The 13820-nt window shown below is 35.2% G+C and overlaps 1 protein-coding gene and 1 pseudogene across 2 annotated transcripts; both read right to left on the bottom strand.

Annotated features, from left to right (window-relative positions):
• Positions 1-218: 218 nt before the first annotated feature.
• On the bottom strand, positions 219-1175 carry LOC306638464 (olfactory receptor 10AG1-like; the record flags this gene model as incomplete). The annotated part of the gene is made up of 1 exon (XM_079101727.1): positions 219-1175. The coding sequence occupies exon 1, from the start codon at positions 1167-1169 to the stop codon at positions 219-221; it is 951 nt and encodes a 316-aa protein (XP_078957853.1). The 5' UTR covers positions 1170-1175.
• A 10828-nt stretch (positions 1176-12003) lies between these two features.
• Positions 12004-12932, bottom strand: LOC306639075 (olfactory receptor 5W2-like; annotated as a pseudogene). The gene has a single exon. The product of its transcript is annotated as an olfactory receptor 5W2-like (transcript).
• Between the last annotated feature and the right edge of the window lie 888 nt (positions 12933-13820).

Raw genomic sequence — 13820 nt, 5'->3', positions numbered from 1 at the left:
ACATTTTATGCATGAGAAATAATTTTCTTTAGGTGGGATCAAAGCAATGGATAAATTTCCCTATACATAGGTGAACAAATTAAATTTCAGGCTATGATTTAAATATAACAAAAATATGACATAAAATTGAAGGCATTACCCTCTCAAAAGGAGAATGCAGAGAGTTGAAATGATTCCCTGATAACTTTGATAATAAGATGAACCAACCTAAAGAAAACTCAGAACACTGTTTGAAGCCATAATCTTCTGAGTGCAGCAAGCACATCCTGGTTCCTGAGACTGTAGATCACAGGATTGAACATGGGAGTCACTATGGTGTAGAACAGAGAGAGCAGTTTGTCAGTTCCTGCAGAATGGCTGGATGTGGGCCTGAAGTAGGTAATGGAAGCTGATCCAAAAAATAAAACCACAACCAGCAGGTGGGAGGAGCAGGTGGAGAATGCCTTAGCCTGTCCTTGTGCTGTGGGCAACCTCAGAATGGTGCCAATGATCTTGCTGTAAGAGACAAGTATCAACATAAAAGGTACCGCCCCAACCAATATCACCACTACATAGACAGACACCTCGTGCACAGAGGTGTCCCCGCAGGCTAGCTTGAGAATGGGGGGTATGTCACAGAAGAAGTGGTTGATTTTGTTAGAATGACAGAAATGCAGAGAGAATATCTGCCATGTCTGCCCTACCTGGACTGGCATTCCCCCAAGCCAGGCACCAGCTGCCAGTTGATGGCACTTCTTTGGGCTCATGACTAGAGGATAGTGCAGAGGGTTGCAGATGGCCACAAAGCGGTCATAGGACATCACAGCCAGGAGGAAACTTTCTGCAGTTCCCAGTATAAGGAAGAAGCACAATTGAGTGGCACAGCTCAGTAGGGAGATACTTCTGTCCTGAGTCCAAAGGCTGAACAGAATCCTGGGGAGAGTGACTGAAACGTAACAGATTTCCAAAATAAAAAAATTTGCCAGGAAAAAATACATGGGTTTGTGTAATGCAGGGTCAATCCTGGTTATTATGACTATGAGGCTGTTCCCAATGAGGACAACCATGTAAATGATGGAGAACAGCCCAGACAGAAACCCCTGGAGGTTTGGAAGTTCAGAAAATCCCAGCAGGACAAACCGCACCACTGTGGAGACATTGTCTTCTGCTTCTACCTCTTCAAGCTTCATCTGTGGGAAAGAGTTCACCAGAAGTAAGAGTCATTTCACTGTCTTGGGCTTTTGTGTTCTCATGGATAGTGCAATGATGGTGAGCGTTCTAATTTTCCTGTTCCTAAGGGAACAAAATCTATCACTTTCAGAAATCTAACATTAGAGTTACGTTTTTCATTATTAATAAATTTATCTACATGAAAAATTTTAATCTCTTTTTGTTTCATGGAGATAGTATATTTCTTTTTTATTTCGATAAAATATGTTATTTTAACTCTTTGTATTCATTTGAACTCCTCAAAACTCAAAATCAGAATGTATGCCCATTTTTGCAATGATTTTCTTCCAGTTACCATGTTTTTCTTCATATTTTAAATCTAATTTCTCCAATTATCAATATGAAATTAATTTCGCTCTTTAAGTAACATATTGTGTGGCATTTAAATGTATAAATGCATTCTACTGTCATGTACAACTAATTAGAACAAATAAAATAACAAAATTAAAAAAATAGTTTTTAGAAACAAACATAGTGAAAATTTAAAAGATGTTGGTTTTTCTGTAATATTTCCAAAATATTGTTCAGCTTTGACTTTATATCTTCGTACTTTTATTATTCAGAAATTATAAACTATCCATTACATATTATGAAATATTATTTACTTTTATAAATTATACATGCATTTCAATGTATGGTTTATAGAACCAGCAGTCATGAATTTTATTCAGACCTTCCAGTGAGAAGAAAAGGAATGCCATGCTATTCTTTCTGTTAGGGAAAGCTCAACACAGAAACGTCGGCAAAGGTAGCACCTTTATTCACAAAAGCAATTGTAACTGCAATGTGAACGTTTGAATACACATTTATGGTATTAAAGAAGCATCTTCCACAATTCACCTCTGAAAGCATCATAAACGTCTCATGTGCTCCCAAATTCCTGTTTGCTCTGACCTCATTTGTTTCATAATTTTTTCCCCCTGCCTGTGTATATGGGTGCTTTCTCTGACTGAATATACTGCAGTGTGACTCTAAATATTTATTATGTTCTTTTCTTATCCCTTAACCTATATTGCAAGCTTATTTTAATACTCTAAATTTCATGTGTCTTACATAATATATTTTTTACAAGTTTAAATTTGCTAACTTCTTGAATAAATTATGAATAAGTCAAAGTGGTTGCTTCATTTGAATAGGCTTCAAGGTATAAGACTAGCTTCTAGCCTGAATGCAGACCCAACCCTTCAGTTGCAAATTAAATATGTTTCACATGTCTTTTCCTTTTCGAGTTCATGCATTAGAAAGGATGGGAGAGAGGATGTGTAGAAATTATGGTAGTTTCATCCACTTTTGCAAAGGTAGCATTTTATCTCATTTATTTTGTGTGCGATAAATGATATCCACCTAACATGCTAAGTAATTTGAAGACTTGAAAGGGACTAACTTCCTGCAACAAGACACATCTCTAAGCACATGCTAAGAAGTCTAGGTCTGTACAGTCATTAAGATTTCCTCTTCAAACACATATGGACAGAAGTGAGGAAGTGACTATGAAGCGCTTCCCTGGGCATCCTAAGGACTTTCTGTTACTGGGTAAAACAATGGTAAATACATTTTTTAATCATTTGTTGTTTTTCAGTCAATATGTTGACATTCTTAAAATATTTAAAAAGTTTTTCATAATTATATAAGTGTCTTCATTTTATAGACTATGACAATGCTCTAAGTTCATGTCACAGAAGCAAGAGTACAACGTAACAGAGCTGAGGAAACTGAGGAACCGGCCCTGGAGGGATGGGGTGAGGTTGTACTATGTTCTTGTAGTTACATCGGGAATTTCTGACATGCCATTGCACATCAGGGCTACTATAGACAGCAAAACAGAATTGTTGCATAAAATGGAGTATCTAGATAGTGAAGCACCTCGAACAGTAATCTCAGCTCCTTGAGAGCCTGAGGCAAGGAGGGTTGCAATTTCAAAGCTAGCCTCAGTAACTGAGTAAGACCCAGTCTCAAAACAAAAACAAAAAGGGCTCAGGTTTAGCTCAGTGGTAGAGCCTTTCCTCCCCAGGTTTCAATCCCCAGTACTACCAAAAAAAAAAAAGAAAAAGAAAAAAGTAGCTTTTTACCATAGACATGTCAGTGTTCAAAAAGTTATTTTTACACTGATTTAAGATTATACAGGTGTACATGTATGGAAAAGTCACTTGGTATCACATAAATAGGCACACTTTATGTATCTGCTTAAAATTAAGAGTCAAATGACCACACAAAAAGGAAAATGCTATAACTAAGTTTTTAACATGTTCAATAATAACTAGCTATAAATGACATTACTTAAATAAGATTTCAGGTTAACACTATACAACAATTTTTTAAAATTAGACTACCATATAATAATCAAATTCATTAACTTATTGATTTCAAATTAATTCAATATGGAGACTAACACAAGGACAATTATCAGAACAAACTGCAAAGCACTTTGACATCACTAGGATATAATGCAAACCCAAATCAATAATATCTGTTCACTACCTGAACAGTCATAAGAAATAGTATTTGTAAGAGGCCTTCCCCAGACTTACTACATATGAAATATAAAATACTTGAATGCATACTTAACGCATAGAGATCAACCAATAGAGATTATTTTAATGTTAACATTGAAGAAGATGACGATAAAATTATGATAATTTTAGAGATATGGACTCAGGTTTAAAAACACTTTATTTTCATCTCATGTGATCATAAAATAATTAAAGCCAGAAAAGTAGAGGGACCATCTTAATCAGTGCTTCGAAATCATAAAAACATTTAATGTTTTTCTAATATGATGTGTTCTTCGCTGACACTAAAAAATGCACATGTATGTAAAATTAAAATTGTATTAGTTAGGAGTAGTTAATGCTTACCTATTTGGATCAAGTTTAAACAAAATGCTTACCTTTTTTTACTTGGTGAAAAGTAAGAGAGAAATAAGAAAGATTATTTTTAAGGTCAGGCAATTTATTTCATTTGAAAGAGAGGCTTACTGACTTCTCAAATATATTCTATCGTCAGAACTAATAATGCTCTACAAGTACCGAATATTCTTTGCCCTGGGGATCAGTTCTTTTCCCAAGTCGTCTTCTAATTGAACTAAACCCTTCTGCTTCAGATCAAGGAGTTTGGTACAACCACCAAAAATATTGCTGATGTAAGATTTTGGTAAATTCTCAGCCTCTCTTCCCCCTTTCTTTCTTTTTTTTTTTTTTATGTGTGTGTGTGTATGTTTGTGTGTGTGATCTTTAAAAATTATGACCCTTAAAAAATGTTGCAAGAAAATCTACAAAATCTACAAAAGAAATTTACATATTTTTCAGAAATTGGGGAGTAATGGGTCCAGGAGTGGGGAAGTGACAGGTCTGGAAAAGCACATAGAAATTTAAATTAAAATTGCATTTCCTCTCAGAACAATATGATCCTTGGGAATATCAGAATGTTGTAATCACACATTATATAAGATACAAACTGTTATGCTCTTTCTTTAAAGGCAAATATTCAACATCCTAAATTAGAAAACAACTAAATTTCTGCCTTGGAAAGTGAGATGTCGGATGGGCTACTTGGACAGTAATGTCACCTCGAACATGAGCCTTCCTTCTCCATACCACACTGACCAGGCAGGCAGAAGGCAGAGTAGCAAAGAGGGGCTCTCACTTATTCCTATTTAAGTATACCAACCAGTATGTGGGATTTCCAAATACAACCTCTCATGCAAAATTTAGTCACAAGATCACAACCAGCTAAAAGAGAGGCCACAAGTTATCATTTCTAACTCAGCTGCCATGTAACCAGCTAACACTTTCTATTTCGATAATTACACGCGTACATCATCACAATCTACAACTCCAGTTATTGACTGCATGAGGTTCACAGTCATGCAGTTTTCAGTGACTCCTCCAATTGTAATGTTTATAACATAACAGCAATCTATAACACCTGGAGAAACAAACCTGCAGAGACATGTCATCACGAAAAACAATGTGAAAAATAATGGCCTAGTTATAGGAAACAGGAATAGATTTAGACATTCAAAGATTAATATACAAACATATTTTAGATACATCATGCCCATGTATTAAATACTATCACTGTTCAAAGGAATATAATTTTTCACTAATTTTGAATTATATCATTGATTTATTTCACTTCAGTTCATTATTAAAACACAAGTGTAGGCTTATGTTATTTTTAGGTTTAATTTGCATTTTAATAATAGATAATGAAGGCAGGAATCTTTTTTATTGGTTCATATTCATTATGCAGAACAGCGTGTTTTGTTGTAGTTTATTTGCACCTACATAAAGCATAATTTGATCACTTTCACTCCCAAATGCCTCCTCTACTTCCCTCCCCACTTCACCCTGATCGTCTTCTTCTCCCCACTGGTCTCCTTTCTAATTTTATGGAGTCCATTTTTTTTTTTTCCGGGTATTGCCTTCTAATCTTCACAAATGAGAGGTGACATATAAGTTTGATCTTTACATTTGACTTATTTCCCTAAAAATTATGCTCTAGAGTTCCATTAGCTTTTCTGAAAATTACATAATTGTTTTTCTTCATGACTGAATAAAACTCCATTGTATGCATGTATGTATGTAAATATATATGTATGTATGTATATATGTACTTATGTAAATGTATGCATGTGTATGTGTGATATATATAAATATAGAAATATATAAACATATATATGTTATCTACCAATTAAAATTATAAAAAATATGGGTTCATTGCTTTGAGAAAAAAATATACCAATATGTAAAATGGAAAGCAATCATCGGTTAACAAAAAAAGAGAAAAGAAAACCAAGATAAGCCTTCCTAACATCACAATCAATCCCGTACGTTTTGGAGCCAATTCAGTTTTTTTGTTTGTTTGTTTGTTTAACTAATTTGGTCTTCTGCTGTTGTCTAAGAGGTAAGTTTGGATTCTGGAACTTAATGGTGTCAACTAGCAGGAAGGAGTTAAGAAACACAGAGAAATCAGGTGGTTTGGCAGATTTATTTTTTATGATTTGTAAAGAATGGAAGCTTCAGGGACACACCAGGATTTGCTTCCCGGTCCTGACTGGCAATCCAGTCAGGGTGGTACAGATGGGCAAGTTTCCCCTTGCATCCTTGTGTGAGTAGTACTAATCTGGGACCACAGCTGAGGAGGGATAAAGTTGAGTCACAGGATAATCTTTGAACTACCCCAGAGAATACTGTTTGAAAATAATGGCTTTAGAAAATTTTATTCATCATATTTAACTAAGTGAGAAAAATAAATCTATTTAAGTTTTTCCAGACAAGCCAGGCATGGAAATAACATACAGGACACTGCCTTGAAAAAATCCTTCTTCAGAAAATAGCCATCCAGTCCTGCGGTACAGAATGTCACAAAGCAGCCCTTCATGTGACACTGGCATCAAAGCAACCAGGCCTCCCTGCAGCTGGGAGAAGCCCCAGGGGAGGGCCTGTGAGTTGATAAAGAGAATCTACAAACAAGGTAGCACATTCAGGAGCATGAGAACCATTTCCCAAGGTTTTCAATGAAATTTACTCACCATGTTAAAACTACAAATCTGTTTTTGATTTAGATTGTGGAAAAAAATAACTGCTAAATTTAAAAAAAATAATCTTTCATTTATGTAAAAATTTGATAGCGAATAAGAAAACTTTGTAGTATAAAATTTACATTTTTTTAAAATTATCAGTTATAAAGGACGTTGTAGGTTCTCTCTCCAAGCTCTGGATTATTTTCTTTGCTGTGAAAAAGCTTTTCAGTTTGATACCATTCCATTTATTGATTTTTGATTTTAATGCTTGCACTTTACGAGTCTGTTGAGGAAGTCAGTTCTTCAGCTAACATGTTGGAGTGTTGGACCTATATATATATATATTTTTTTTTTCTAGTAGGTGCAGAGTTTATGATCTTAACTTCTAGGTCTTTGATCCACTTTAAGTTGAGTTTTGCACACCTGTACATCCACAAGCCTGGGATCCCAATGAGAATATGATATATTTCATGCTTATGTAACTATATTGAACTAGATTCTACTGTTATATATAATAAAAGGGCATATTAAGTAAAATTTCAGAAATGAAAAATCATCCTTTCACTGAGAACCTTGCCCATTTAAATAAAAGTGTATCCCACACTAGAAAGTGATCCCACACCCATGACAAAGTGACATCTCATCTGGTATCCCAGATTGTGTATTTTTGATGTATTTGGCAGTAATACAGTGTAATTGTTTTTCACATTCATGTTTCTGTTCTTTCACTCAACATGGACTGCAAAATGCTTCTATGTTGTATGTAGAGGAAATTTATTCATTTTCATTATTGTGTCATATACCATGAAATTATTTATCTAAAGTTAGAAATCACCAAAACACAGTCATTAAAGTTTGTTAGAAATCAGAAACTTTTTATTACTTAGTTCTCTACTATTGTTTTTATGATATAAAATAAACCAGAGTGATTCTGGTAGGGAATTTATAGCCTGAAAAACCCAATAATACATTATTCATGACTTTCCTAGTATTTGTTAACTACTAATCCAATGTGTTGATAATATTTGAGTTGCTTACGATGTTATCATGCCAAAACAATGCAATGGTGAATATTTTATGCATGTTTTGAGTGGATCCTCATGAGTTCATCCTGGATATTAACATAGGGATGGAATATAGGGTCACTTGTCATTTTTGTGTATAGTTGATTAAATCTAGTAATTGGCTCTCTTATCCTATGTCCTGGCTATAAACCAGAGAGAAGAAAGTTCAAAGTCATACTGTAACTAGGAGGGTGATATAAGGTGAATTCTTTGTCTTGTGAGTTCAAAGAATGAGATCCATAGACAATGGAGGGTAGATTTCCTGAAAGCTGAAAAGTCTCCCATGGTGTGGGAGGGGCTGCAAAGGAGGGCCCTACTGGCTGTGCTTCCGGGTTTTTAAAGACATTTCTGAAGGCCCAGCACAGGTGATTGGTGGAGCCTATGTAAACAAGGGATGCTGGACTGGACCAGTCAGGCTCATCAAGCTGTGAGTTTAATAGGCCAATTAGAAGTGCACAAGTTTCATCCTTTATTTACACAATTAAGAGGGTGGGTCCAGCCTTGGTTTTGGCGTGTCTGTTGACAAAGCACTTTCCATAAGGGTAAATTTTGTGGTTGGCCGTTGCCAGTGGTAACTAAGGAAGAGCCACCTGGGGTTGAAGTTGTCAAGGACAGTCACAGGATGTCCCCAGGCCCTGTGGCTCCTTCCAGGATGGCATGGTTTCCTTCACACCTTCCTTTCTCTGAGGCCTTGCCCTATCTGCCTCTGGGTGGTCTACCTCCCCACCTCACTATAAATGAAGGAGTTGATTGATTTTATTAATTGCAACCTTCTGTACAATTCTATGATGTCAAATGCCAGTCCCCTTTTCTTCCATCAATGTGAAAGAACCAGTCCTTCCACACCCTTAATGCTACTTGACATTTCAAGTGTGTTCATTTGAACCCTTCTCTAGTGAGTACAGAACTGAGTTTTTAAATTTTAATTATGTCAGCACAAATAGAGTTGTAGATCCACATCTAAGAAGTGTCCATGGACTTCAGAATGGCAAGAAACCCTGGAAAGGACTACATTTAAAGAAATTTGGCATTGTGAAATTTGCATCCTTTTCTGGCATCATCGTCACCTTTATTTGAGACCAAAACAGTATATAGATATAAATGCAATTATTTTGTGAAAAGATGAAGTAGTTTTTTTTTTTTCTTTATTTTCTTCTTTAAATTGTTTTCAATATTGAAGAGGATTTTACACAGTAACAGAATCACAATTCAAAGAAGTCTGAAAAAACAGCTGGAAAATATTTAGAAACAATCTAGGCTAATTCTCTCTTGCACAGAAGGGGCAGAATTCTAGGAAGGAAGATTTCCATTTTCCTTTCCCTAGTGATTCAGAGTGTCATTGAATACCCTTCACATTATGTTTCTAGAGAGACAGAGAGAGCTGTTGGGGATGGGTGGTGAAAAGGGAATTTAAAAATGACTGCAACCTGCCAGGCAAAGTGACTCACACATGTAATCCCAGTGGGACTCTGGAGACTGAGGCAGGAGAATCCCAAATTCAAAACCAGGCTCAGCAACTTATCGAGAAACTAATTAATTTAGGGAGACCTATTTAAAAAGAAAAAATTACTGGGAATGTGGTTTACTGGATAAGCACTCCTGATTCAATCCAATCCCTGGTATCAATCAATCAATCAATAAATTACTGCATCTGACTGAAACATCAAAACTTGCTTTTACTGCATCATTGAACATCATTACTGCTTTATCATTATTACTACTACTACTACTACTACTACTACTACTACTACTACTGCTACTACTACTATTTGGTACCAGGGATTGAATCCAGGGGCACTTAACCACTGAGCCACATCCCAAGCCCTTTTTAAAATATTTTATTTAGATACAGGGTCTCACTGAGTTGCTTAGGGCCTTGCTAAATTGCTGAGGCTGGGTTTAAACTTGAGATCTTCCTGACTCAGCCTCCCAAGCTGCTGGGATTACAGACATGTGCCACCATGCCTGGTATCACTGTTTTAATCTAACTAATGCATTTACATGGTCTGTCACCCATATGTATCTATTGTCTGTGCTACCCATGTACCTAAATGTATCACTGCTATGAAATTCTTTTGTTTAGGGATTTTCAATGGCAGAGAGTAAAAAATGTGGTCAAGACACAGAAAATTTACTACGATAGGAATCCCTCCACAGTCATTTTTAATATTATATTTGGATAATCGTTTAAGTCATGTGTGAGAAGGATATGATTTAGAGATCCTAAGAGAGGAAAATGAGAAGTATTTAATGAATAAGCTAGGATAGACCAAAAGTTTTTGGTGTTGTATTGACATTTTTGTGAAATTCCAAATAGGAGAATATTATGGGATATGTGCTTTTTTTTCCCCCTAATTTTGAATCACCCTAAAAATGTTCATGATAATTTGTTATTTAACTTCCATTTTTCAGGTAGAGAGAAGGAGGGCTATAATTAGTAAAATCAAGGAATCGTGGTTTGGAACTCTCAGTTGTAGTACTTTGAACTTTTTATTATCTGTAGTTCACAGTAAATAGATCCATCTGATAACAGAGCCAAGAGTTAGATTAAGTCAGTGTTTAGATTTTGAAATACATTAAGTGCCATATTCAAGGGCAATGGGTTGATTAGAACACTAGTAATGATCACAAGTATTATTAGCTATCCATTAAGAGCACATTATGCACATATTATTAATAATTGAGAAGTTTTTTGCTGTGGTGTTGCTCATAGCAACAACAAAAAAAAAATCCAAAGAACATACTACAGAAACAAAGTAGAGGGGGAAACCTTTAAAGTCTTTATCTAAAACAAATATTATTAGATTTCCTCCACCATGTCATGATCTGACAGGCCATTTGTCCCATAAATTTCAGCTTGAAAGGCAGAAGGGGCTTCTTGGGCTTTCATTTCTTACTGAAATATTTTCAAACAGAAGCATTTTATAATGGCAACTAGCAAATCTGGAACATCATTGATTTTTAGTTTCTACAGGTGTTATAGATAACTCAGAGTGACTTTGAGTCACATACGATCCTTCAAATATATTGATATGTAAAATTTGTTTGCAACAAACTGATTCAGTCTTCTAGCAAACAGAACACTATAGCAGAGAAGAATGAAATAGACACATATCACAAATATACACAGATTCACAATCTTTATTTTCAATGCAGATATTTTATGCATCTATGGATTTATTACTTTGTATCCTCAAATATTTTACATAATTTATCAGAAGTTCTAAAATATGTATACCCAGTACACATACCTTAGCAATTTATATTTGTTTTACTGGCATCTAACACCACTGAACGTATCTATTATTTTTATTCTTTTATTTATTTGTTTTCCATTTTCTTCTCACAAACACAAAAGAGTTCTTTTACATAACAGGGACTCATCACTGGGTCTTCAAGGAAGGACACTTGAAATATATTGGAAGCAAATACTTAATACATATACAGGATGACATTAAAAAGTGCCTTTAGGAGATACTTGTCTGTGAGATACTAAAATAGGGGCATTTAACCAAGAATCAAGTCGGAAAAGGAGGAGGAAGGGAAGAAAGTATGGAAGAAGTGAGGAAGAGTTGACCCTTAGCAATTACAGCAGGTGGATCTGTAACCAGGCTCTTCCCTTGCTCTGTAATAATGTGGAATAGCTTTCCATTTAAAGCAAAGCATGAGGTGTTTCACCTCAAGATTCCTCTCATTGTCAGACTGTTTGCCTTTAATCCATTCCTCTTCCCAAATGGCATTTCTGTAGAACTCAGAATTGAGACTTTCCAACCAAAGAAGCCTCTCCACACACTAGATTTAAACTAGTTAATTAATGTCTGTTACTTTCAATAGTTGAGAGGATTCTTTACTACAGATATTATTAGTTTTGCTATGAAAACAGATTCTCGAAATGCACAGATGCACTTAGTACAAACTTAGTAAACGTCAATATATTTGAGAGAGTTTTTGAGTAAAAAAAAAAAAATCTGGTAAAATTAGATCAGGAAAATGTTCCACAGGGACATGGTATCATAAATATTTTAAAGACACATACAGGATGGTGAGAGGTTAGGGATTTACAACATTTTCCTATGATCAGACTTTAATGTAAATAGTTATTTCATTAAATAAAAGTGAGAACATTTCATTTTTCATACGCAATTGCTTACCATTTTAGGAAAACAATAATCACACATGTGTTGGAGGGAAGCTTATCATAAATATTTAAAGGTACATTTTATTTTTCAGTTTTTGCAGGAACTCTTTTACAACCTTGTTCTGGAGGATATAAATCAGAGGGTTCAGCATGGGAATCACAAGAGTGTAGAACAGTGAGCTCATTTTATCTTGATCTAGAGAGTAGAAGAACTTGGTCGAAAATACATGAAGAGCACAGTTCCCTGGAAAATTGCCCCTGCAGTTAAGTGGGAGGCGCAGGTGGAGAAAGCTTTGAATCTCCCCTCAGCAGAGTGGATCTTTAAGACAGATGAGATGATGTAGCAGTAAGAGACCAGGACTCCGGAGATGGTACTCAGTTCAATGAAACCAAAAATGGTGAATATCGCTAACTCATTGACTTGTGTGTCAGAGCAAGATAGTAATAGAATAGGAGGGATGTCACAGAAGAAATGATTAATCTCATTAGACCCATAGAAACATAAGTGGAAGGTTAATGTTGTGTGTATCAAGACATCTGCTGTGCCCACCAGGTAAACCCCAGCTACAAGCAGGGAGCGAAACTTGCTGGACATGTCTACTGCATAGTGCAAGGGGTTGCTGATGGCTTTGTATCTGTCGAAGACCATCACTGCCAGCAGTATGCACTCAGAATCAACAAAGGTGCAGGAGATGAACTGCAGAGCACAGGCAAAGAAAGGAATTGATTTGTTTTTGACAAATATGTCAACCAACAGCTTGGGTCCAATTGCTGTGGAATAGCAGAGGTCACAGAAGGAGAGATGGCTGAGGAAAAAGTACATTGGTGTGTGAAGTTGAGGATCCACTCTAATTAAGAAGATAATTCCAAGATTTCCAAGAAGATTAATGAGATAAACAAGCAGAAATGTAGTAAATACGGCCACATTCATCTCAGGGTTATTGGTAATTCCCATGAAAATGAATTCAATCAAAGAGGAGCAATTTTCCCTGTCCATTCTTCTTTACTGTTATGTAAACTTCCAAGAAAATCATCAAAACATTATAAATGTATATTTTGCACTTGTGGACATCAGTAATGTATCTTTAAAGAGAATATGATTTTTTCATGCCACTTCTATTCTGAGGATATTACCTAGTTATATGTCATTTTTTAAACATATTGTTATTTGAAATATTTTAAAAATAAATATCTCTGTTAGGAAGTTGAGAAACTTTGATCTAAATGTACATGAGTCTGTGACTTTTTATGTTTCTTAGTACCCATGGGGCCTGAATTCCTCATCTCATGGAGTAGAATTTGATGAATTGAAATTTCATTTGATATTCAAAATAATATTGAATAAACGCAGATAGTAGAGACACGAGACTATGAAATGCTTCATTATCTTTTGCTATGCTTCAGAATATTCACATGGAGGAAAAAAATCAATTGTATTACATTCCTTAAAAATCATGATTGGGTTCAAAAGACTTTGGCATTAGTTCTAGAAATACAGAGCACATCACTGATTAATAATAAAGAAATTTACTGCTATTTTACTGCTATTTTTTTAGTATTGATAACACATGAAGTGAGTTTTATTGACTTTCCTTTAGAAGTCTATTATAGTTTGAGCACAATACTTGTAACCTATTTGTAGCAGGGGTCTGGTGTACTCTGATGAGTCTTCTGATCAAAGAAATGTTTTAAAAAGAAGAAAAATCATTAGAATTGAGCATATCCTCTTTCATTTCATTGGAATTTAAATGGACTTTTGTGTAAAAATTGGAAATTGGATGGGGCACAGTGGATTTGTTTTAGATACATAGGCTTCTCTTTCTTAGGGATTATGTAATTTTCCTTTGTGTTCAGAATTTGTGCTTACATATGACTCTGTTAATAT

The sequence above is a fragment of the Sciurus vulgaris genome (genome assembly GCF_902686455.1).
Source record: "Sciurus vulgaris genome assembly, chromosome: 11".
Taxonomy (NCBI): Eukaryota; Metazoa; Chordata; class Mammalia; order Rodentia; family Sciuridae; genus Sciurus; species Sciurus vulgaris.
Note: the sequence above shows the minus strand (reverse complement) of the source record. Positions and strands in the feature narration are given on the sequence as shown.